The 26,638-nt window shown below is 43.9% G+C and overlaps 2 protein-coding genes across 6 annotated transcripts in view; one reads left to right on the top strand and one right to left on the bottom strand.

Moving 5' to 3' along the window:
• IFT81 (intraflagellar transport 81) overlaps positions 1-26,638 on the top strand; it is a 229,763-nt gene that overhangs the window by 41,432 nt on the left and 161,693 nt on the right. The window lies entirely within an intron of this gene.
• P2RX7 (purinergic receptor P2X 7) overlaps positions 1-26,638 on the bottom strand; it is a 53,652-nt gene that overhangs the window by 22,443 nt on the left and 4,571 nt on the right. For 2 of the 5 annotated variants that reach the window (XM_040444154.1, XM_040444148.1), the window contains exons 2-8: positions 13,287-13,455; positions 12,067-12,135; positions 11,002-11,074; positions 9,846-9,942; positions 6,882-6,962; positions 6,115-6,244; positions 1,807-1,943 (exon numbers count right to left, since the gene is read on the bottom strand). In XM_040444154.1, the coding sequence (XP_040300088.1) occupies positions 1,807-1,943; positions 6,115-6,244; positions 6,882-6,962; positions 9,846-9,942; positions 11,002-11,074; positions 12,067-12,135; positions 13,287-13,455 (756 nt within the window). Of the gene's footprint in view, positions 1-1,806; positions 1,944-6,114; positions 6,245-6,881; positions 6,963-9,845; positions 9,943-11,001; positions 11,075-12,066; positions 12,136-13,286; positions 13,456-17,855; positions 19,094-26,638 lie in introns of those variants that run through there. The other 3 variants (XM_040444151.1, XM_040444152.1, XM_040444153.1) reach the window with 3 other exon arrangements.

Raw genomic sequence — 26,638 nt, 5'->3', positions numbered from 1 at the left:
TATTAATTTATACCTATTATACCTATTAATTATACCTATAATATAATTATTATTATACCTATATAATTAATATTATTAATATTATATTCTATTAATATATAATTATATTATATATTATATATTATATATATTATATATATTATATATTATATATATTATATATTATATATATTTATATAAATATATATTATAAAATATAATATATATTATATTAATATACCTATATAATTAATTATACCTATAATAATAACCTATTATATTATTATACCTATTAATTATACCTATTATACCTATTAATATATATATTAATATACCTATTAATATAATATATATATAATATACCTATTAAAGTCATATCAATATATTACTGTGCTCAAAACAAGGACAGATATTTTTTAGGTGCTAGAGATGAGTGATGGGGGGAACTGGGGCCATGCGTCTGTGCCCTAGGGGTACCCCAGCCAGATCTGTATCTAGGAGCTAGAGTCTTACACCTATGGGGAAGGGAGCCGAAGCTTCAGAAGCCCTACATAGCAAGGGAGCAGGGATGGGATACTTTTGGCAGAGTGAAGACATCCAGTGCCCAGAAATTAACCCCCAAACTGGTTAATGGATAGATGTCACACAGTCCTGGCAGATTACAAAATTACATAATCCCCACTGAGGAATATTCACATCCCACAGTACACACAGAACTTTGCACAAGGTCTTTGTTGCTGAAACCCACCAACAAATACTCCAACGCTTCGGAAGAAGAAATCCCACTCTAGTTACTACAGATAAGGGTCAACTTGAAAGAGGTTATACAGTAGAACAGACAGAGAAGAGGATCCATAAGGTAAGAAGGGACCTCACCGAAACAATAATAGATGGCTTTGAGAAAGAACCAAATATGAAACCGAGAAATGAAAAAGAGTCCTAGAAAAAAAATTTTACAACGTATGGTAAAATGTTAATAACCTTTGATCCAATAACTCTACTTCTAGAAATTTATCCTAAGGAAACACTCTGGAATTCAAAGATTTATGTACACAAATTTGCAGCATAGAATTATTTGTCATAGAAAAACTGGAAGTGCCTCAAATGTCCAGTAATGGAGGCACGGGTGAGAAAATCATGAGATGGAAGGGAAAGTGCATGGGCTTGGGAGTCAGAGTGACCTAGGTTAGTTAGTATTATGGAGCTACTGTTAGCTGTGGGTCCTGGGCAAATCATTTCACCTTTCTCAGCTCTACCTGGGAACACTAATATCCCCTTTTCAGGGTTGACGTGAGGTAGAGGGGTGATGATGTCCAGGGCCTGGTATATAGAAGACCCTCCCTAAGTTGTGGCTGTTGATATCATTACGTTCCCACCATTGGCATCATTAATGTGATGGTCACAACGAATTCTGAGTGACCCAGGATATGGCAAAACAAACGCACAAACACAGAATAGCAGGTTATAAGCATGATACGATCTCCTAGCAGCCACATAAAAGAGTCAGTTAGAGGAAGGAACACTCACCAGAGGGCTATCTTTCATTATCTCAGGGTTGAGGACTTACGGGTGATTTTTATACTCTTCTCTATGTTCTTCCCTGTTTGCCCACTTTTGTTTCTGTTTTTTGTTTTTTTTTTTTTTCCAAAAGAAAAAAAATTCATACAAAAATCCAGCCATTCCCTAGCTCGTAGAGGACTTTTGCATTCATCTTGTTGCCTTGGGAACCAAAATTAATTCTTGCCAGCTGCTGGTTATGCAATTCAGCCTGGCCTTGGAGGTTTGTGCAGAGCCAGTGGTGGCCGGTCTGACCTGGAGCGCTGTTACCTGAAGTTGTAGCCAGGATACAAGGACTCATTGGTGGTCTTGTCGTCAAGGCGACGGAAACTGTATTTTGGATGGCAGCGATGGAACCAGCTGTCCAAGTTGCAGTCCCAGTAGATCTCAATGCCCATGATTCCTCCCTGGGGAAGACAAAGAGACACAGTTTGCAAGTCCTGCTGCATGTGGGACACAGCTACCAGACCTCTCCCTGCATAGGGATGATCATTAAGGCAAAGGTTTTCTTTTCTTTTCTTTTTAAAAAAATTTTTATGTTTATTTTTGAGAGTGAGAGTGAGAGAGAGCATGAGTGGGGAAGGAGCAGAGAGAGAGGGAGATACAGAATCTGAAGCAGGCTCCAGGCTCTGAGCTGTCAGCACAGAGGCTGATGTGGGGCTGGAACCCACGAACCATGAGATCATGACCTGAGCTGAAGTCGGATGCTTAACTGACTGAGCCACCCAGGCACCCCAAAGGTTTTCTTTTTAGAGGAAAACACGGATTAAATTTCAGAGCCATGAGTACATGAGCCCATCTAACACACACACAAGTAGCTGCAAACGCATCTCCCTGCTCTTCTTCCCATTTGGGACACACCGTTAGATTTCTTTTCCTAAAATACGACTTTCAATAAATCTCTCCCATAATCAACACCTTGACTTCCTGCCTCCCATTCAAGATGAAGTTGAAGTTTATTACACTGGAATTCAGGGTGCCCCATCACATATCTTTTCTGCTTTACCTCCCAACAACCCCCTGGAGAAAGCTCTTATTCCAAACTGTGTATACTTTTCCCTTAAAGCACTTGAAATTTTCATTTCTTTTTTTTTTTTAACAGATTTATTGAGATACAGTTTAGGCACTTAAAGTGTTTAATTCAATATTTTTTGGTACGTTCACATATATGTGTGACCATCACCATAATAAATTTTACAAGTTTCATTGCCTCCAAAAGAAACCCCTGAACTTTTAGCCAACACCCCTTTCTCCCCTCCCTCAGCCCTAAGCAACCACTAATGTACTTTCTGTCTCTATAGACTTCCTTCTTCTGAACTTTCATATGAATGAAATCACATAATAGGTGATTATGTGTGTGGCTTTTGTGTGTGGCTTCTTTCACTTGTCGTAATATTTTTAAAGTTCATCCATATTGTAGCCTGTGTCAATCCTTCATTCCTTTTTTGTGGTGGAAGAATACTTCTTTGTATGGAAAGACTACATTTGATTTATCCATTTATCCTCTGATAGACATTTGGATTGTTTCCACCTTTTAGCTATTATGAATAATGCTGCTGATGTACGAGCTTATGTACAAACACTTAGTACGAGATTTTGTGTGGACATATGATGTCCTTTCTCTTCTGTGTCTACTTATGATGAGTGGAATTTCTGGGTACACTTTGAACTTTTAAGTCTTGGCCCTTGTCCTTTTCTCCCATTGAAATATTTCTCCCACCCATCTCTCTAGCTAAGTCCTCATCCGCCTCCAAGACCTAATGTACATCCTTCCTTGTCACTTCAGCCTCCCCATTCTCCTCAGTTCAGGGTCACCTTTTTCTTCTCTGAACTTCTAAGGAACCTTTTAATCTTTTACCTCTACTTGGTACTTCTTTCTTTCTACAAACATGTTTTGAACACTGACTGTCCTATTTCACTGAATCTTAGACACCATTGCTTATCAGATACATAATTTTCTTTTTATGTTCCTCTGAGAAGGAACATAACAAATGTTGTCAATTAAACTGTGAAATTCCATGAATCTAAAGTATTTCCTGATTCAGAAATATAAATATTAAATATTTCAGAAAAAAGTATGTCTTTGAATTGATATAATATGGTATTTCAAGATAGTATCTAGATGCTAGGGATAGAAAGATGAAAAACAAGCAGACTCTGACTTGGAGAAAGGGGAAATAATACAGAATAATCACAATTATCATTTATTGGCACTAAGCCAAGCACTGTACATATTATTGTGAATATCTGATGTTTCTGTCACTCAGCATCCAGTTCTCCTGGTAAAAGTCCCTGGAAGTTTCTTTGGGAAACGTTTCTCCCAACTGAGCGGTTTGGATGGGACTGTCGCCTCTCCCAGCTCCAGGAGTGGGAACATGATCTAGGCCTGGCCAGTCAGGATTAGGCATCCCTCTGGACCTGGTGACTGGTTCAGGAATAGGTATGTGGCCCAAGATTGACCAATCAGAGCCCTCTCTGAGACATTTTGTCAGAACCATAAAAAAAAGAGGTCCTCTATTGGTTGGGACCACCAGCTAGAGAGCGTGAGAGTTCAGAGCAACATTGTCCAACAGAATATTCTGTAGTGATGAAAATATTCTATATTCATGCTGTGCAATAAAGTCTCTACTAGCTGCATGTGGCTACTGAGTGCTTGACATGTGGCTAGCATGACAAAGGAAATAAATATTTCATCTCAATTAATTTAAATTTAAATAGCTTCATGTGACTAGTGGCTACCGTATCAGACAGTGCAGTTCTAAAGGCTCTGGTGCCTTTGTCTTGACATGAGGACGATCTGAGAGTGACCTTGTCATTAAAGAAAAAACAAAGAGATGGGGAGCCAGATTCCTAAAGACCTCATCTGAGTTCCTGGATGCAGCCATGCCTACTGCTATCATACACTTCATTCAGTCGACAAATACTTATTGAGTGTCCTTTATGCTGAGCATTATACAAAAACTAACAAAAGAAGCCAAAGATCCCTGCCCTCATGGAATTTACATTCTAGTCAGGGAAAACAGACAACAGACAAATGGATATGTAAATTATATAGTATGCCAGATAGTGCTGGATAGGGTTAGAAATTGTCACTTAAAAATTTTGGGGGGGACACCTGGGTGGCTCAGTCGGTTGAGCATCTGACTTCAGGTCAGGTCATGATCTCGCAGTTTGTGGATTTAAGCCCCACATCGGGCTTTGCGCTGACAGCATGGAGCCCACCTCTAATTTGTTGTCCCTCTCTCTCTACCCCTTTCCCATTCATTCTCTCTCTCTCTCTCTCTCTCTCTCTCTCTCTCTCTCTCTCTCTCAAAAATAAACACACAAAAAAATTTTAAAAAATGTTTTAATGTTTATTTATTTTTGAGAGGCAGAGCATGAGTGGGGGAGGGGCAGAGAGAGAAGGAGACACAGAATCCCAGGCAGGTTCCAGGCTCTGAGCTGTCAGCACAGAGCCTGACATGGGGCTCAAACTCATGAACTGTGAGACCATGACCAGAGCTGAAATTGGACACTTAACCAACTGAGCCACCCAGGCGCCCCTAGAAATTGTCATTTTAAATGAAGTGGTAAGGGAAAGCTTCACTGAACTTATATTTGAGCACAGACTGGAAGCAGGTGAGGGAGACAGCTAATGGTATGTCTGGGGCAAGACTTTTCCAGAAAGGAAGAAAATTTCCGAGGTAGGAAAATGCCTTAGCTGTACTAAAAGTTCCATTTCCCCTGGTGTCTTTATATGAGTTAATATGGCTCTTTTTTTTTTTTTTTTTTTTGGCTTAAACCAATTATTTGGTTTCTTTTTGCCCCCCAGATGCTTTTTAATTTATTCTTTGCTCACATCATTTGGTTTGGATGTCTATAACGTACAACTGGAAGAATTCTGACTAATTCAAGTATGGTACTCTGAATCATTGCCAAAGATATTCCAATCCCAGGTCCTAATCCTTGGACTCTTTGGATATATTATCTTATAGGGCAAAAGAGACTGCAATTAAATTAAGGATCTTGAGATGGGGAGATTATCTTGGATTATCCAGATGGGCCCTACATGTTTCCTTTTATAAATGTTCTCAAAAAGATTAGTATCTTTATAAGAGGGAGGTTGAGGGAGACTTGACACAGAACAAGAAGTCAGTGGGACCACTGAAGCAAGACGCCATGCAGCTGGCTTCAGAGCTGGAGGAAGGGACCACGAGCCAAGAAATGCAAGGACCGTAGCTCTAGAAGGTGGAAAAGGCAAGGAAACGGATTCTTCTGTAGAGCCTCTGGAGAGAGCATGGCCCTGCTGATACCTTGGTTTTGGTCCAGTGAAACTGACTTTAGACTTCCAACTGCCAGAAGTGTAAAAAAAAAAAAAAAAGTGTGTTGTTGTAAGCCACCAAGACTGTGGTAGTTTGTTACAGCAGCCACAGGAAACCAGGGATCTCCCCCACAGCTTTGTTGCCTGATTAGATGAGGTAATGCAGAGTGTGAGATTTCCTAAATGCTCAGTGAAGGAAGCCTTATAATTAAGACCCGGAGGCCCGGCCTCTTGGCCGTTTGAGATCCCCTGACTCACTGTACAAAGAAGTCACCAACCTGAATTGCAGCATCTGAAAAATTATCTCCTACTTCTCGGAAGATATCTCCTAGTCGGAAGATGGGACACTGTGGATCCTGAGTCTTGTGAAAGGTACAAGTGATGTTTACACCCGGCAAGATGTTTCTCCTGCACACAATGAGAAGCAACAAACCAACAAAAATGTCTATTGGAAACTGAGACCCATCTCTTTCATAGGAGTGAGCCAATTGTTAGCTGGTTTCCATGAGGGGCCCCAGGGGTCCTCAGTCCCTGGAGTTACACCCTTGTGTAGTCCCCTCCTACACTGTGCAGAGTTAGTCTATGTGACCAATAGCATATGGCAGAAGCGATGCTGTGTCACTTCCAAGATGAAGTCATAAAAGGCTCCCATCTTGTTTACTGTCTGGCTGGCTTGCTCTCTGTACCTCTTGGATCACCCGCTGTGGGGGAAGCCAGACACCATTCCTAAGGATACTCAGGCAGTCCTAGGGAGAGGTCCATATGGTGGGGAACTGAACTCCCTGCTGACATCTAGGTGAGTGCGCTTGGAAGAGGATTCTCAGCCCCGGTCAAGCCCAGAGGTGACTGCAGTCCCCACTGACAGATAGCTTGACTGCCACCTGAGAGACCCTGAGTCAGAAACACCCAGCAAAGTAATTCCCACATTCCTTACCCACAGAAAAAGCGTGAGATAATAAATGTTGGTTGTTAAGCTTCTAAGTTTTGGCATTATTCGTTATATGGCAGTAGATAGCTAACACAGTCTGACATTCTGGACACTTACGTGGTGTAGTTGTGGCCAGGGAAGTCGATGTTATTTTTGATGAGCACTGTGAAGTTTTCGGCAATGTTCAAGAGCGCAGGCCTGAGAGAGAGAGATGCCGGTTGGGGGTCAGTGGGCCAATGGGACCACAGGCTTCTGGTTTCTGGCTCGGGTCATTGCAATGAGTGAAGAGAAATGTAGGGGCGCCTGGGTGGCGCAGTCGGTTAAGCGTCCAACTTCAGCCAGGTCACGATCTTGCGGTCTGTGAGTTTGAGCCCCGCGTCGGGCTCTGGGCTGATGACTCAGAGCCTGGAGCCTGTTTCCGATTCTGTGTCTCCCTCTCTCTCTGCCCCTCGCCCGTTCATGCTCTGTCTCTCTCTGTCCCAAAAATGGATAAACGTTGAAAAAAAAAATGTAGTCTAGTGGGCAAAACCTTCCTAAAAATCTAAAAAAGAGGAAGAAGCTCTCTTTTCTTGAGACCCCATGGCATTTACTATAACTCTTCTCACACTCTGATGTAATTCTGTGTTTAGGTATGTGCAGTGGTGTGCTGGTAAATATTTAACAACCAGGTCTCCGGGCGGGGTGGGGCGGGGGGGGTGGTGAGGTGGTGGAGCTCTGATCTGTAGCAATTACTGATGACTGTAGTATAAGCCCTCCCACCATGGCCGATCTCAAGCTACTAGCAGGTATCACTGAACTTGGAGTTGGGAAGGGATGAGCATAAAGGGCTCAGAGCTAGTATAGGCCAGCTCCAGCACACCCTTGTTTGTATCTTTCCCAATAGGCTTGGAGTTCTTGCAGGGCTAGGATAATGACATCTTTGATTATTTTTGTTTAGTGTTTTTTTTTGTAGTGGCATCCCCAGGCTTTAGCACAGGGCCACACACATAGAGTTGACTTCATCAGTCATTCTCTAGAGGCCCTGAGTAGCATAAATTCTCCATGAGTTAGAGGAGACCAAATCCTAGACTGTAGCAAGGTGCCCCCCACAACCCATCCATCCATTCATTTGGCAAATATTTACTTTGCTGGGCACAGGGTTGGGCATTGGGAATGTAGTGCTAAACAAAACAGTCAAGGTTTTTGTCCTCATGCAGTTGACAGTCGGCTAAAGATGGAGAGAACTGGCTATGAATAAAGAGATACAACTGGCACTTTATTGCTTGGCATGCCTGAGTGGGTGGCAGGTATATATAATGGGAGTAGCACCGGGAAAGGACAGACATATTTGGAAGGGGGCACCAAGAATGATCTACTTTCTATTCCAGAATAAAAAGGATGTAACTATAGAGAACACCAGTTTTTGCCTTTCCAACATCCATTCCCCCTCTGTTAGAAGCACTTCAGTTTTCTCCCGGTGGGAAAGCCATGTCTCTCCCACTCTCAGCCCAGAAGGTTGGGTGAGGATGAATCTATCTCCTACCCATCCTTACAGCTCCCAGGGTAGGCAAGTGACCCAGAGCTTTCTAGACAGTATAACTCAATCCTCTTGGCCACAGTGATTGGTTCAGAGATTGTCACATGACTTAGGCCAATGAAAACATTCTAGGGCTTTTGTAGGAAATACTGGGAAAAGAAAAACTCACTTTCTTTAGGATTACTAGTAGTAAACACAGTGTAAACCTGGAGTTCCCTGGGCCACAGTGTGAGGAAAGCCAAAACGGAGGAAAGAATAACTGGAGGGTGGGTGTGCGATGGAGGTGGGAAGAGACAGAATGAAAGGGAGAGAATCTTAATGACATCATTTTAATTTGAAGCCTGGATCAAGTCTTTCCTGAAGCTAGTACTTTTGGACTCTTCATTTATAGGAATAAGAAAATAACATTTTCTTTTTTCCAGAAGCCAGTTTAAGTTGTATTTCTGGCATTTGCATTAAAAAAAAAATCTTATTTACAACAAATGCCTACTATCTGCTAGACCATTTACTTTTAGAACATCCTAAATCCCATGCTTTCTGGGCAACATTCTAAGAATAAGAGGACTACATGATTTTGAAACTTTAAGGATCAAAGTCCTTTATTTCTCTCTTATGACACTCTTAACTTTCTATCTTGAATTATATCTCTCTATGCACATGTCTTATCTCTTTGATTAGATTACAAGAGGCTTGGGACCTGCTCCATATCTGGGTCTGCTTGTATTTTTTTAGCACAGTCTCTTGTGCATAGTTACATGTAAAATAAATAGTATGCGTGTCTACGCACACATTATTGACTACTATAAGCCAGGCATGGGGCTCACTTTGCAATTGCTGTACAAGTATCATCTCATTTAATTCTCATAACAGTCCCGTGAGGTAGGGGCAACTATTAGCCTCATTTTACAAATAAGGAAACTGAAGCTCAGAGAGGTCAAGCCATTTGCTCAAGGTCACACAGCAAGGAAATGTTAGAGTCAAATTTGAATCCAGGTCTCTCTATTCTTCTGCTGAAATGCACCAATCCCTGTGGTTTCTGAGATTTAACATCAAGTTCTGCCTTCTGGGCCTGACGTTGTGTGTTAAAGAGAAGAATCAATTCAGGGGATCAACAAATCTGTGTGCCACTGTGACCACTTAATTTAAGAAAACTTCTCTTCCCTCCCTCCCTCCCTCCCTCCCTCCCTCTTTTGCCCTCTTTACCCTCCCCTTCCCTTCCCCTTTCTTCCCTTTTCCTTTCTTCCCCCCCTTCTTACCACCTTGCCATACTTAATCACTCAGTATGGACACTGACCAATCAGAATGAGGTCTGCGGTAGTGCTGGAGGAGGGCTCCAGAGGTCTTCAGCCAGGGGTCCAGGGGCAGCCAAGGGTGCTCAGGGTAGTAGTTGTTTACCAGCCAGTACAGAATTATTGCAATATTTTAACAATTAGCATGGGCCCCACAGAGACCACTGGTGTGCCTGGGACAGAGGGTCACCAAGTCAGTAGGACCCAGGACTTTTCAAGACTTTTTATCTGATCACTGGTCAGGGCCACCACATCTCTCCCAACCTTGCAGCTCACCGGGGGGGCTCTTTCGCTGCCTCTATGGGACACCAGGCGGAGACTTCACAGGTCTTCAGCTTCCCTTTATACTCTACACACCTTCCAGTCTGGATCCCTGGGTGGGGTGGGGTGGGGTGGGGCCAAGGGGCCAAAAAAGCAAAGTGTGAAAACTGTAGGCACATCTTGAACTCAACCCAAGCAAGAGACTATATAATTTATGCTTTTCAGCCGAAGCAGTTTTAACTTCCACAAAACCTCATTTGAACCACAAACTTACATAAGGAAACCTAAGCAGAGAACACATCGGACGGTAAGCTTTTTTAAAAAAAGATTTGGAGAGAACACAGAGAGACCATGGATAGCTGTTGGCTCTTTTGGTTTCTTTGCCAGAAAAGATGCTGAGAAAGGAGCCGAACAGGGCATGTTCTCTCGCCTGGCATGAATGGACTAGAACTTGGCTTTTAAGTGGGCATCTGAGCCACTTAGGGGTGTACAGCCCGGACCAGGGATGTGCATAAGCCACAGAATGAGCACGGCACATCTTTCTGGAGCATCAGAGCCACTCGCAGATTCTGAGGGGGAAAGTTAAATAGTAAGTAATGTCTGAATGATCTCTATACCAACTCAGACAGACATATATATCTAAAGGAACAGAGTGTGACATCCATAGGCCTTTTTTGTGTGTGTATGTGTATATGTTATAACATATAAAGATATGTTCTTTTTTGTGGTCATTTTTTAATTGTCATGTGCCTCTTTAAGTTCAAGTAAGAGATAGAGAAATTCTGATGGTTAATGGTGGTACCGGTCCCCAGGTGCCCTGAGGGTACAATTCATATTCCCCAACCTCCAGGGAAATTCAAAGGGGAAAGTTCAGCATACACAGAAGGTACTATGGGCCATTCAGTTTTCCTGTCAGTGAGAACCCTGAAGATGCTAATTCTGGAGGTTTTCAGGAGCTGCCCTCCCTGGGGAATTAGATCACATTCCTAGTCCTCTGGGGACAGAGCAGAGGCATGGGGGCAGACACAGGCTCCCCCAGGGCCTGGTGAGGGTGGAAGAAGGCATCTGAGAGCCAGAGTCTAAAGATTTGAACTTTAGGGCATTTGTGAATGTCACCAAGATACCAGACCACCCCCAACCCCCAGGATCCCAGAGAAGAAACATAACATACCTTTGCTCTGCGGGTCCACCCGTCCCTTTTTACAGCCCAAGTCAGAGGAACAGAGCGTCCTGCGGGTGGGAAACTGCAGGGAGAAGGATGGGATAGTGGGGAGTAAGCAACGCGGGTCTCTAAGATACAGAAAAGCAGGTGCCTGTGCCTGCACCAAAAACTTATACACAAATGTTCACAGCAGCCAAAAAGTAGAAACAACCCAAGTATTCATGAGCTGATATGTGGACAAATATAGTGTAGTGTATTCATACAATGGACTATGACTCAGTCATAAAAAGGAAGGAAACACACCTGCTACAATATGGATGAACCTCAAAAACATGATGCTCAGTGAACGAAACCAGACCCAAAAGGCCACATACTGTGTGATCTCAATGATATGAAATACCCAGAACAGACAAATCCACAGAGACAGAAAGTGGATCAGTGGTTGCCAAAGGCTGAGGGAAGTGGGGAGTGGGGCATGACAGCTGACGGGTACAGGACTTATTTTGGGGAACATTTGGAAAATGTTCCAGAATTAGGTAGTGTTATGGTTGTACAACATTGTGAAAATACTAAAAACCACTCATTTCTACACTTTAAAATGGTGGACTTTATGGTATATGAGTTATATGTCAACAAAACATAAAAATAAATAAAGATCCAAAAGGTAGATGTAACCAGGTACCACTTTCAGGGAAGGCCCTTGGGGTAGGGGGGAGGGGGCCTGGTCCAAGCACCTCTGTGGCTGCAGAACTGGGCCAAGAGACAAGCTCAAAGGCTCAGCAGGATATGGGAAGTAAGGGGTGCCAGCCAGCACTTTCCCCTGGCCTCAGAAAATGAGGTCAGCCCCGTCTTAGGCCTGAGGACAGAAGAAGAAAAAGAAATGAGATGACTGGTTTATGCACATTTGACTTCCGCTTTTCTGGGGAGGAGGTTTAACGGCCAGTCTTAGGGGAACCAGAGCCTGACCTTAGGGTGGGGGGTGGAGGATAGCATCAGCAGTTCATTATCTTCCTCTGACCTGTGCCCCCTCCAGCGACTCTTATTACCTGCCAACCACTCTGGTCCCCTCCTTACCTCAGGACATAACCCCTGCTGTTGGCCTTCTGTCTTGAGGAAGTTTGTCATCACGAAGAAGGAGTTTCCCTGTAGAGAAAGGAGAGAGTAGGCAAATGCCAGACGTTGGAGGGCAGAACTACTTAATCAGAATAATCTAGCCTGCCTAGTGCCTGGGGGCGAACCTTCCACCTTTCTAAACCACACTCTGGAAATCAGGTCTGGGAGCAACGTGGACTGCGCTCGAGGGCTTAATATCAAAGCTGATGAGCCACCCCACTGAGCCGAGGGAAAGCAAAGGGACATTCTAACTGACTGAGTATTCATTTTCCGTTCCAGCCTCAAAAGCAGCCTTGTCATTTTTTGGACGCAGTAAAATCCCATTAAATCGAAACTTAAGAGAACCCGGGGCGGGGTGAGAGGGGTGCAGTGTTGGCTTCATCAGAATGCTGTTCAGATTATCCAGGATTTTAATTAAAGGGCAGACGGCATCCCACAACCCGGGTAATAGCTGGAGATCTTACTGACCCACTGTTAGAAACCGACAGACAGTGACTTGGGTTTCATGGTTTTGCTGAGCACCCCAGCTCCCAGAGGCTGCAAAAGTGCCCTTTTGTCCCTCAGGCACCCCCACCCCCATCTGTTCTTTGGTTTTCTCATTCCTACTTTGATTTCTCCTTTTTGACTGTTCTGCTTTTATTTATCTTCTTGCAAATATAGACAGTCACATAGTCTTTCTCTGTGATGCACACCCTTCCTTTCTTTGTCATCTATATCCTTCCTTTGTGCAAAAATGTATTTGAGAAAATGTTTTCCTGGAGACATTTTTGTTGATAAAACGCCACACAAACCACATAAAAGGGCTAGTCCTGTCCAGGCAGGAAGTTCTTTGTCCTTCTGAATCTAGACAGACCTTGCTGACTTGATGGCCCTGCTTCCAAAAAGCTGTGCATAAATCAAGCGTGAGTGAATCAAATCGTGCTTTAAATGCACCACCAGGACACGCTGCTATTCTGAGAAACCCTGTAGGACTTGATAAAGCAAAGAATCGTCTTTGAGCTGCTGGATCTGACCCAATTTTGCAATTTTTAGGTTTTCTCAGTTGGGATTTTCACAGAGCTTTTTAAAGTAGGGCCAGCATTTTTCTGCAGTGAGGCTCTGGGTCCCAAGGGAGGGAGGCAAGGCCCTGGGGACAGTGCCCAGGGAGGAGTCCTGGGAGGGGGTGGCTGGCAAGTGCTCACCTGCAAAGGGAAGGTGTAATCCGCCGTGTCAAAGACACTGGACACCACCTTCTTCATCCCGTTCTCCAAAATCTCCTCTTTCACCTCTGCTATCCCTTTTACCTTGGTGTGCACAGAACTGATAACAGGCTCTTTCCGCTGGTACAGCTTGTCACTCACCAAAGCAAAGCTAAGTGGCAGACACAGAAAAGCATCAGTGGTTTTCTCAAGGGAGGCACAGTGTGGGGACTTGGGGGGCAGGTTCTGAAGGCTGCCTCCATTCAAATCCTAGCTTTGCTGGGTGACTTTGGGCAAGCTACTTGACTTCTCTGTGACTCATTTTCCTTATCTGTAAAGTGGGAAGAATAGTCATACCTACTTTAGGGGTTGTTGTGAGGATGAAATGAGATACGTGTGCAAACTCCTCAGCATCATATGCTGAGTGCACACTGAGCACTCACTATCTGGAAACTACTGCCCCTGATGTCAACCTCCAATACTGCCTAATACAGACTCTAATTTATAGGACAGCTTCTTAAATAACAAAGTCCAGCTTCAGATTGGTCCACTTGCTTTGTCCTGGGGCGAAGCAACACATCAACACCTAAGGAAGTACCCAGCAGGTCAGCCACCTGTTTTCCAGAAACACCCACCTGGTTTATAAATAATATTGATAATAGTAACCGCCCTTTATTGAGCAATTAGTACATGCCAAGTGCTCCATATGCATCATCTGTTTAATCTTCACAGTGATAGGAGATAGTTACTATAATCATCCCTTTTGTAGATGAGAGAATGGGCTCAGAGAGGTAAAGGAATGCGCCCAAGATAACAGATCGTCAGTGGCAATACTGAGGTCCTCAACAGGTCTACCTTCTAGCCTAGAGCCAGACCTCTTAACCCTGTGCTACACGTGTTCATGCATGATGTGGCTCTGACTCTGGTTTCCTGCCTTTGGTCAGTTTATTACCTGTTAATCCTTTCTTTAGAATATCAATTAAATTATTATAAGTGTGAGGAAGAGAAGGAGAAAGTGGAATTAACAACAATGGTAGGGGCGCCTGCATGGCTCAGTCAGTTGAGCATCCAACTCTTGATTGAGGCTCAGGTCATGATCTTACAGTTGTGAAATCGAGCCCCATGTCAGCCTTTGCGCTGGGTGTGGAGCCTGCTTAAGATTCTCTCTCTCTCCGTCTCCCTCTCTCTCAAAAAGAAGAAGAAGAAGAAGAAGAAGAAGAAGAAGAAGAAGAAGAAGAATTCAAAATGGTAGATTCCACCACTGTTTGTTTTTCCTGTCTCCCATTGCCCTGAATAATTCCGACTTTATTTTAAATGCTTTGTTTATTCATTCAGCATGTGTTTATTTGGTCTCTTCCCTCTGGCCAGCACCTAATATTCAAATGATTTAGGAAGTGTAAGCCAGTGGCTGCCTTCTATGACCTGGCCTTATGAAACCAAGACAGAGTGGGCCATGACTTGGTCGCTGCTGTTCCTAGCCTTGGCTGGGTAGTATAATCCCCAGAGAGCTTTCAAAATTGCTGCTCCCCAGTTCCATCCCTGGAAATTCTGCTTCAGTAGGTCTGGGGGAGTTATCCAGGTACTTATATATATTTTTAAAGTTTGCTGGGTGATTCTAATGCACAGCCAGGGTTGAGAACCCTGGGAGACTATTGAAAAGAGAGCTAACATTTGGCAATATGTAGTGCATTCGAGGAAGTGCATCTCCTAGGACCTGGCAATTCCACGCTTTTGTACACTCCCTAGAGAAATCCTCATACATGTGCCCAAAGAGTTAGGTACAAGACTGTTTATGGCAGCATCATTTGTAAGAGGGAAAATAAAATACCCTAAATGTCCTTAAATATTTAATGGGTAAATGAATTGTTGGATTCATACAATAGGATGCTCTAGTGAGAATAAATGGAGAGCTACTCATATCAATATGGAAATAATATAATATTGAGAAAACAAAACATGCCACAGTATGAATACAAAATTTAAAGAAATCCAAAACAACATTTTACACTCAAATGCCTGTCTACGCATGCCCATAGCAGCACTATTCATAAAAGACAAAAGATGGAAATAGCTCACATGTTCATCAGTAGATGAATGGATAAACAAAACATGGTCTACCCATACAATGAAGTACTATTCAGCCATAAAAGGAATGAGGGGCACCTGGGTGGCTCAGTCAGTTAAGCATCTGACTCTTAATTTTGGCTCAGGTCTGATTTCATGGTCATGAGATTGAGCCTTGCATCTAGCTCTGTGCGGGGCATGGAGCCTGCTTAAGATTCCTTCTCCCTCTGTCCCTTCCATGACTGCACATGCGTTTCTTCCCTCTCAAAAAAAAAAAAAAAAAAAAAAAGGAATGAAGCACTGAGACGTGCTATATTGTGGAGGAACCTTGAAAACATGCTTTATAAAAGAAGGTAGATAAGAAGGTCACATATTGTATGATTCTATTTATATGAAACAATCCAGAATAGGTAAATCCATAGAGACAGAGAGTAGATTGATGAGTGCAAGGGGGTGGGGAGCAGGGGTGACTTCAAATGCGTGTGGTTTTCTTCTAGAGTGGTGAAAATGTTTGGGACCTAGGTTGTGTAAACACAATATGGTGTGTTATTAAATGCCACTGGCTTCATCACCTTAAAATGGTTATTTTATGTTATATGAGTCTCACCTCAATAAAAAAAGGAAAATATTTTTGTAGATATACACAAATGTTGTAGAACTATAAAAACATAGAATGACAAACACCAAGTTCAGGATGGTGTTTATAAGGGGAGAGGAAAGAGGATGGGATCCAGGCTAGGTTTACAGGGAGCTAAAACTGGATTAGTAATATTTTATTTCTTTTTTTATAATTTTTAAAGAAGTTCTTATTTATTTATTTTGAGAGAGACAGAGAGTGAGCATGCGCAGGAAGAGCAGACAGAGAGGGAGAGAGAGAATCCCAAGCAGGTTCCACACTGTCATTGCAGAGCCTGACTTGGACTGGAACCCATGAAACATGAGATCATGACCTGGGGCTGAAGTCAAGAGTCGGCTGCTCAACTAACTTGAGCCACCCAGATGCCCCAGTAATGTTTTATTTAAGTTGGATGGTGGTACATGGGCGTTTATTATATTATTCTCAACATGTTTTAGTATTTATATACCATTCATTTAAAAAAGCTCATCAAGAAGGACATTGGGGCTACAGATCCAGATTTGAGGTCCAATCAGCATATATAAGAAAGGGCTATTCCATATAACTCCATAGACAAATATAATACTTGTTCAACAATGTATCTCAGCCTAGCATTGCAATATGTACATGGTCTGTGCAGTGTTTCCTGTTGGATATGGCGACATTCCCACAGAATAACACTGGGTCCATTTGGCCCACCATTTGGAAGCTCGATTCAAATCTGTCATATTCATTCCAGAATTCACAACATATCATAAATCAGCCATAATGGAATCCAACCCTTTCATAAGTCAGAAAATTTATCTTTGTATGATAACGAACATACCATTTTAAGAATTAAAATGCTTCAGAGTTGCAGCAAAGGAAAAAAGAGGAGAAGAAAGAGTTGGTGGTATCCTGCCCTAACGACCATCCCTAATGACTCAGACAAGCCATGTCACCTCTTGCCACGGGTGTAGTCCTTGAACAAGGGGAGGGCTGCCTGGCTCCCTGATCCCTGTGAACTTGCAGCTTGAAGAAGCTGCAATTCTGTGCATGTTGGAGACGGCAAACCCATCGGACCCTCTAGCACACTGGCAGGAAAGGGCTGGGTTTTGGTGGTGCTTGGTAGGACCGGAGAAAGAAATGTTGGGGCAGAAAGCTGAGGAGTCTGGGGAGATGGAAGGGGACTGATCTGAGGGACTTAGGCACTCACCAGCAGGGCAGGTCTGGCTGCAGTGGGGGCTGTGGAGGGGTGGGGAGGAGAGAAGGACAGAGGATAGCTCAGCTGTGGAGCCTGAGGCTTGCACACAGCACTGACTCACCAGGTGTAGACCAAGGTGCCCACTACAGAGAGGACCCACATGCTCTGACTGTGAATGGCTTTCTCATACTGGCACCGCAGGGGGCCCTGGCCCATGCCCAGGTGGTGAGAGAGTCCTCAGAGGACCACAGGCTGCAAGCGCCTCCCGGCAAAGCCTGGCTCTCCCTCACTGTGCTTGGGCTCACACAGCGAAAGGGTGGGATTTGAAAATGAACTGCCCTCAAAGTCAGGTAACTGACACCTACCCCAAGGCCAACAGACATTCTCTAGGCCCCTAAAGGAACCCTGGGCCCTGGGGCACTATGTCCTCTGTGTCTCTACTTCTTATATTTAAAATCCCAAGAGAAGAATCTGATTATTTCCATCCCTGGCCCACTCAGCAGTGGGGGGAGGTCAGCCAGGGGCCAAGGACAGCAAGAGATGAACTGAGAAGAAAGCAGAGGAGAGCATCCACCCCCAAGGCAAATTAAGTACTGATTGTATTAGCTTCCCATTGCTGCTGTAACAAATTATCACAAACTTAGTGTCTTGAAACAATACAATTTTTTTCTCATAGTTCTGGGGATCAGATGCCTAAGATTGGCCTTACAGGACTAAAATCAAGGCGACATAGGGCTGGTTCCTTTTGGAGGCTCCACGAGAGAATCTCTTTCAGCTCTTCCAGCTTCTACAAGCTGCCTTGGCATTCCTGGGCTTGTAGCTATGTCACTCCAACCTCAGCTCTTGTTGTCATGTCTCCTTTTTCTCACTTTGAGCCTCTCCTTTTCCTCTTTCGAGGACTCTTGTGATTACATCAGAGCCACTCAGATAGTCAAGGATAATCTCCCCATCTCAAGGCCTTGAACTCCATCACACCTGCAAAGTTCCTTTTGCCACATAAGGTAACAGATTCACAGGTCCCAGGGATTGGGACGTGGAGATCTTTTGCAGGCCATTATTCAGCCGACCGCGACATAGTTGGCCTGTTGTAGCTTTATAAGAGCTGCAACCCTTTCCACCCTACCCCACCTTTCCTTGAGCTAGAGCGAAGGGGTTTCAGTTCCTTATAACTCACAGCTTGACTAAGACATCATCTTTCCTCTTAATTCCCTTTGGCTATTGCATTTCTTCTCCATTAGCCAGCATTTCCTCTTCATGCTTCCCGAATGCTCTCTCTCATCCAAAGAACTCCTACTCCAGGACACAATCCTTTCTACACATTCAACTGCACAGAGAACAAAGAGTCAATCTTAATCTACTAGTTAATGTTTATCAGTTAGAGGGAAAATAATGGATACATGTAAAATCCTGACCTTGAACTAAAAACTCAGTTATGCCAGTACAAACCATAGACCACACAAATTGGCAGAAGTTTATGTTAGAAGCCCCAAAATGTTAGATAACCCTAAGCCCATAGGAGCCAACATTGTGTTATATCATCCAGAAGAAAACAAAACAAACAACTAGTGTTGTCTTAAGCTTTGGTGAGAAAAGCAGAATATTTCACCCTTAGGGTCGTGGTAAAGTGACCTGTGGCCTCAATAGGCAGCAAGCGATAGCAGCCCTCTGTTCAGGTTTTATGAGCCACATTTTTCAAGAAAACCGCCTTAGTTGTTGTAAAAGTGTAAATTTCACAGAAGTGCACAAAGGATATGAAACGTTCCCAACATTCTCCCTCCCAGAAGTTATTGCTGTTGAAAGTGAGAGTATCTTCCAGGTATCTGTTTATGCCCACATCTTGACTCACAAACATGACCACACTCTGCATGCTCCGTGGAACTTGCTATTTTTACTAATAATATATTATTAAGTCTTTCTTTTTTTTAAAAAAAATATTTATTTATTTATTGAGAGATTGCAAGCAGGGGAGGGGCAGAGAGGGAGGGACAGAGGATCTGAAGCGGGCTCTGTGCTGGCAGGCTGACAGCAGTGATCCCCATGTAGGGCTCAAACTCACAAACTGTGAGATCATGACCTAGGCCGAGATTGAGAGTCAGATGCTTACCAGAATGAGCCACCCAGGTGCCCCTATTCCTTCTACAACAATAGTGATATATGTATGGTAAAGAGAGACCTATGATATGGAATAACTTTTAATAGTTACAGAACATTCTGGTGTTTAGTTTGGAACATATGAAACTGCTCATTTTGTAGCCCAAAGGAATAGAATATCAGCAGTTCCATGTAGTCCAACCTAAGTGAGTTGTGATAATTTGCCCCCTGTCTCTTACTGGTTGGTATGTAACTGGAAGTTTTCGTCAGTTTTTCCAATTGTAAATTTTTTTGTTCGTTTGTTTGTTTTGGTAACCCTGATAGAGTTCTATGTGCCAAGCATTCTTTTAAGTATATATAAACAATATGTATTAACTCTTTCAATCCTCACCTCCCTCGAAACCACCCTGTAAGGAAGGTACTAGAATTTCTCCCACCTTATATCTGAGCAAACTGCGGAACAGATAAAGTGAGCCTAAGTTCACATAGTGCTATAGACTGAATGTTTGTGACCTGCCCATAAAATTCAAATGTTGAAACCTAACCCCTAATGAGATGGCATTAGGAGGTGGGGCCTTTGGGAAGTAATTACGTCATGAAAGCTGAAGGGACTAACGCCCTTATAAAAGAGTTTCCAGGGGCACCTGGGTGTCTCAGTCTGGTTAAGTGTCCAACTTCAGCTCAGGTCATGATCTCACGGCTTGTGAGTTCAAGCCCCGCATTGGGCTCTGTGCTGACAGCTCAGAGCCTGAGGCCTGCTTCAGATTCAGTGTCTCCTTCTGTCTCTACCCCTCCCTTGCTCACACTCTGTCTCTCTCAGAAATAAATAAACTTTTTTTTTTTAATTTTTTTTTTCAACGTTTATTTTTTATTTATTTTTGGGACAGAGAGAGACAGAGCATGAACGGGGGAGGGGCAGAGACAGAGGGAGACACAGAATCAGAAACAGACTCCAGGCTCTGAGCCATCAGCCCAGAGCCCGACGCGGGGCTCGAACTCACGGACCGCGAGATCGTGACCTGGCTGAAGTCAGACGCTTAACCGACTGCGCCACCCAGGCGCCCCTAAACTTTTTTTTTTAGTTAAAAAAAAAGTTTCCAGAAGCTTCTTGCTCCTTCCACCGTGTGAAGGCACAGCAAAACGATGGCTGTCTATGAACCAGGAAATGCATTCTCACCAGAGACCGGGAAAAGTTTCTGTCATTTATAAGCCACTACTCCATCTGTGGTTATAGTGGCCCCAACAGACTAAGACACGTGTGTAGCAACCCTGGCCCCACAGCTTATGCTCTTATAAATGCAATCATTTTCTTAATTTTCTTTTTGAGTTTCTCCTTTCTGGTGTATAGAAACACAACTGATTTTTACATGTTGATCTTGTACCTCGAAACTTTACTGAATTGGTTTATTAACTGTAATAGCTTTTTGTGATTTCTTTTGGATTCTCCATATATAGGATCATATTATCTGAGTGTGGTTTTTTACTTCTTCCTTTCCAATTTGGACGCCTTTTATTTCTTTTTCTTGCCTAACTGCTCTGGCTAGAACTTGCAGTACAATGTTGAATAGCAGCAGTGAAAACAGACATCCTTGTCTTGTTCGTGATCTTGGAAGGATAAGCATGCAGTCTTTCACCACTGAGGCTCAGTCTGTTCTCTTAAGCACTGTGCTTTGTTGCCTCTCCATCTTCCTCTCTCACACTGCCAGGCATGTACTTGCAAAAGAATCTTTTCACACCAAAGATAAATTTCACACCTTAAGATAAATTTCTGGGTTAAAGGATGCATACATTTTATATTTCAATTCATTTTGCCAAACCACAAAAAGTTGAACCATTTCATGCTTCCACCAGCAAAGCCAGAGTGCATGGACCACTTTTAAGAGGGCTTTGACAAAACAAGAGCGTGGTTGTGTGGGAGTGGCTGAGATAGTAAAATATCTGGGTACTGTTGAGGGCACATGGCCAGAGGGACTGGCGTTATTCCTTTAAAGTAAAGGAAAAATACAATAGCAGGGTGCAGTCATTTGAAGAGTGTCAACTACAACAGAGATCACAGAACTCTAACTAACGGGGAAAATTACAGGGAGACTGATTTGGACTCAAAGTAAGGAAGAAATGTCTAACAGTTAGTCCCAGAAAAGAACAAGCTCTCTTTGTGGTTGTTAGTTGGTGACAGTGATGATGATGGTGATGATGATTTTCATTTATCTCATCATCTCCCTTTCTCTGGCCTCCTCTCCATCTGCACTCAACATCATTTCCCATCTTAAAAATAAATCCTCTCATGACCCCACATTCTTCTCCCACCACCACTCGATATGCCTCTCTTCTCCTTTGTAGCCAAGTCCCTTGAAAGAGTGAGTCACCACATCCATTTCCGCATCTCCATTCACTCCCCTGCCCACTCCAGTCTGGCTCCCACTCCACCACTTCTCTAATGCCTCTCTTGCCAAGTAAACAGCAACGTCATCCTCGCTAAATCTGATAGACATACTACAGATCTGATCTTCCTAAAACTCTCAGCAGCATTTGACACCCATGACCATGCAACACCTCCTTCCCCTTCTTCCCTTAACTTCCTGGAATCCACCTTCTCCTGACTTTTTTGGATCTCCATGGCCACCCCTTCTGAGAATCCTTTGGGGGCTTCTGTGCTCCCCATCACTTAAAGGTCAGCATTCTCCAGGGGTCTGTTCTAAACCCTCTTGCCTTCTCATTTACATCTTCTCTTACTGGTCAGTTGTAGCTACTTCCATGGTTCTAGTTACCATCTATATGCTGGTGATACATAGATCTCCATCTCTAGTTCCAAATTCACATATCTATCTACGCACTAAGTGTCTACATTTGTAAGTCCCTTAGATATGTCAAACTCTGTGCCTCCAATTCTGAACTCATCTTCTGCCCCAAATGGGCTCCCCCACCCCAACATTTCCTATCCCAACAAGTTCTCCCACCACCCATCAGTTGCCCAATCCAGAAATATTCCTTAACATCATTTCCCTCATTACCCCTCAACCATTCAATTGTCAAATCCTGTTGTTTTATCCTCCTCATGTTATTCATTTACTTCTGTCCTCTGCCCCTGTCACCTCCTCAGTCCAGGTCACCATCTGCTCTCACCTGGACTGCCCTGTAGCCTCCTGACTGGTCTCGCTGTCTCCATTTGTGCTCCTGTCTCCTCCATTCCTCCATTATTTAGTAAAAGCTTGCACGCTGGAGTGAGAAGCTTGGGTTTGATCTTAGCTCTACCACTTACCAGCTACATGATCATGTGTAAGTTACTTAACCTTTCTGGGTCATTGTTTCTTCTTCTGTAATGAGGAGATGTTAGTATTATATTGGGCAGGGTATCTGGTTCTAAACAGAATCCACTCTGCTGAGTTTGATAGGAAATACGGTTTAGAAAAGGCAATCCAAATGGCTGAAATTTTTCATAATGAAATGTTGGTGGCAAGGTGGGGAAGACTCTTCATGCTTTCTCCGTATCCTCAGGATGAAGTTCAAGGCTGTTCATAACATGATCCTTACTGGCTTCTCCAGTCCCACCTTTGCCTCCTCTTCTTGGCATCTTGTGTGTTGGCCAGTTGACGCATGCTGCTCTGTGAGTAATCCATATATTCGGGTCCTTTCTCTTTTCAGTGCTATGCTAAAAACCCAGGAGGGCTGGGAGGTGCTTGCCCTGGGTGGGGGCCTGGGCTGGAGTGTTGGTCTCCAGAAGCCCGTGGGTGTGTGACAGCTGGTCCACAGAGAAGCCTTGGCCTCTAGGGCAAAATGAGAAAAACAGGACAACGAGGCAGGGCCTTCATAAAGCTAATTTATTCATTTGAAAGCACCTTTTTTTTTTTTTTTTTGTAGACTGTGTGCTTCCAGCTCTTTTAATGTTTTAGTTTAGACATTAATGGAGGGCTGCCAATAGATGGTAGTAGTTGTTTGCTTGCTTAACATCATTACCAATGCTTAGTTGGCAAGCTTGCCTCCTTGGTCTTCCTCCTGTCAGTACAAGGCGTCATCGGCCACCAGAGAACCCAGAGTCATCTTCCACCTCCTAGCAATCTGTCATTTCTGCCTCCAAAACGTATCCCCGCTTTGCCCACTTTGGTCCACCTGCGCCGCCCCGTTCTCATCCAGGTCGCCATCTCTCTCACCTGGGTGACTCTGGTGGCTTTCTCACTGCCCTCCCCTTGTCACTCCTGCCCTCTACAGTCTACCTTCTGCACAGAGGCCTGAGAACACTTTTAGACACAGGCATCAAATGGTTTCACTCCCCTCTGTAAAAGTTTTTAGTGGCTTCCCAGGGCCCTGAGAAACAAGTTCCAAATCTCTCTGCGCTCAGCCCCTGCTCCTCCCTCCTCTTTCACCAGGTTCTGGCTTTCACCAGGTCCTTCTGGCTGTTCCTCTTTTTTTTTTTTTTTTTTTTTTTTGCTTTCAGATATGTGGATCAGGTGGCTGGATTCTCCTCCTCCCAGAGCTGTTTCCTCCTGAAGTGGGTCTTCTCTGGACCCCCCCTTCTCTATCACACCACACAGCGGGGTCCAGAGTGGGATGAGAGTGTGGCAAATCTCTTCCTGTTTCTGTTGCCCTCAAGTGGCAGGGGCCAGAGGGGCTGTGCATGGGCTGGACCTGCCCCTCCCCTGCCCCCGGTGTCTCCTCCCACCTCTATGGTAGACTCCCTTCCACTCAGTTGGAACAGGCCCAGCCTCAAAGGTGTGTGGCAACCCTCCCATGTAACAGGCAGCCAGCCAGGAGCTACATTTTAACAGCCACAAACTAGCACAACAGCACTGTCTCCATGGTGACAGACAGCCCGAGGCTGTGCAGGACAATATTGCGCTCTCTGTTAGCCTAAGTAGAGGTTGACTGGGTGAGGGAGAAGAAGCAGTTTGAATGGAGTCTGTTTTCCTGTTTTTCTCTCAATCTTCTCTAGTCTTCTGTATCACTGAAGAAGCTTCTGAGAGGACTAGTCTCCAGGGAAGAGGGAAATCTTCCCGAGAAAATGCAAATCTCTTTTACTTCTCTGCTTAAAATCCTCCCATGGCTTCTCAACTCACTCAGAATAAAATCCAAAGAACGCAGAGTGGCCTCCAAGGCCCTGAATGATCTGCCCTTCCAGCCCCATCCATGTTACCTCGCCAGTCCACGCACCACTTCTCGGTTCGCTAACTTGTTCACTCTGCTCCAGCCACCTGACCCCCTTGCTTTTCCTTGAACACCCTATCAAATCTCTACCTCAGGGCCTTTGGACTCACTGTACCCTCCCACCAGAAACACTCTTCTAGATACGTCATGGTTTGTCCCTCTCTTTGTGCAGATCTAACCTAAATGCCTCTATCACACACATGCTCACATTTGCCCATCTTCGTTGTCTGTCCTCTTCTCTGCTTTATTACTCTTCATAGATTTATCACCATCAGACATTTTATTATGTCTTTTTTGCTTTTTGGTATCATATCTTTCTCCTCCACTGGCATATAGCCCCATGAGTTGTAGGCACTTTGTTTCACTCACTGTTATAATCTCTAGAGCAACAGACAGTGCCCAACTCATAGTAGATAGTCTAAAATTTATTTGCCGGAATGAATGAGTAATGGAAAAGGACAAGCTAATGGGATCCTCATCCCAGCCTCCCTCCTTGTCCTGCACTCACCCAGGCCAACCCAGAAAGACGAATCAAGGTGAAGAATAAAGAATGCTTGGCCAAGGATTCAGGAGGCCTAGTACTTGGGCTTTTGCACTCTGCCAGGTAAACACTTCAGTAGTGTGGTTTCTGGGTTTAAGAGCATTGCTTTGGTTTTGGATTTGAATCCCTTTTGAAACCCACTCTCTACCTGGATGATCTTTCAGAAATTAACTCCATCTTTCATAGCTTCCCTTTCCTTATCTGTGCAATAATGAAAATACCTGCATGTCATGAGATGATACGAATAAAGCCAGCAGTGTAAGGAAGTTATTTTTATTGTCATTCAGGTTTTTTGGTATCAGTTTTCCTGGGAGTATAATCATCATTATCCCATTCTTCCCATGCCAGAATCATGGGTTAGAAAATCCTGTGGAATTCTAGGAGCTGATTTTCAGAGGAAATTTCTGTCGAGAATCCCGAGGTCCCTGCCGTGGCAATAACCTGGGGCAGAGTCTCCACAGCCCAGGCGCGGGGCTGAGACAAGCCAAGGATAAAGCAGTAGACTTCAGAAGTCTCTGAAATTTCTGGCTTTTGGAAAAACCTTGTAATGAATGTTTATTTTTTTCTTTGCCCCATCCCCCCCTTTCTTTTCCCATTTCTTCTGGGAACGGTATTCTTCTTTCCTAAGGTAAAGTCCCTGGATGTGGTTTATTCAGCCCTGCCACTCTCATTCAGCCCTGCCACTCTCTCCCTACTTCCTGCCACAGGAATGAGCACATGACCCAGGATTGGCCAATCAGGTGACACCATGCCTCTAGCCACAAGGCTAGGTTCAGGAGTGGATATGTAACTGAAGCCCTACCAATCAGAGACTTTCCTGGGACTTTCATGCCAGAGCTATCAGGAAAGACTTGCTTGCCCCTCTGGAGTTGCTGAGGATGTGAGTATGGCATCTTGCTACATAGAGAGCCTATTCAAGAACAAAGCCAAATGGAGTCACGATGAGAAAGTCAGCCCTGATGACATAGTTTGAGCTTTTAGAACCATCCATGTCTGAGTGCTCGCTTCGGCAGCACATATACTAGAACCATCCATGTCTGAGAGCAGTCCCATCTCTTCCACTGTGTGATGTGGTGGCTTACCTGAGTTAGGTCTCTGTCACTTATTATCCAAACAGTTCTGACTAACACAGGCCTACTTAGCATCCTGTCTACACACTCCTGCAACCCAGGAGCTGGGGCCATTTGACCCTGCCTGTAGCTGCAGCCCCTGCCTTTGATTCCAATCTGAACTTGGTTTTGAGGGACTAAGAGAAGCTAACCAGTCTTATTTCTTTTATTGACAGCCCCTGCCTTGTACCCCAGTCTCAATAACTGAAGCCCCATCTTACTTCATTATCCTGGCTCTTTGCCTTTTCAACCCTAGTAAGGGCAGACTCTGAACCTGGAACTCCACAGCTAGAGCCCACGACCTGCTGCTGTGTGTCTTGAGTATTACGTGAGCCTGTCAGGATTTCCCCCTGTGGTTCATACCAGTCCCATTTGATGTAAATGGTCAAATTGAGGCCTGACAGTAAAACTTAAGGCAGGATTTCCTAAGCTGTTGTCCATGGGACTCCATTCAGTGGAATATAAATAGGTATTCCATTAACATAGAGTAAAAAAACAAAGCTGGCAATATTTTTTCTTTAATTTTATATTTTAAAATATAAAAAATGGAGTAGCATTTTACATAGGGGTTACCTTCTAAAGTCAGTGCTCAAGGTAAAAATCATATCCTGT

Source organism: Herpailurus yagouaroundi, unplaced genomic scaffold (assembly GCF_014898765.1).
Source record: "Herpailurus yagouaroundi ecotype Mexico unplaced genomic scaffold, PumYag 191, whole genome shotgun sequence".
NCBI lineage: Eukaryota > Metazoa > Chordata > Mammalia > Carnivora > Felidae > Herpailurus > Herpailurus yagouaroundi.
This window is presented reverse-complemented; position numbering and strand designations above follow the sequence as displayed.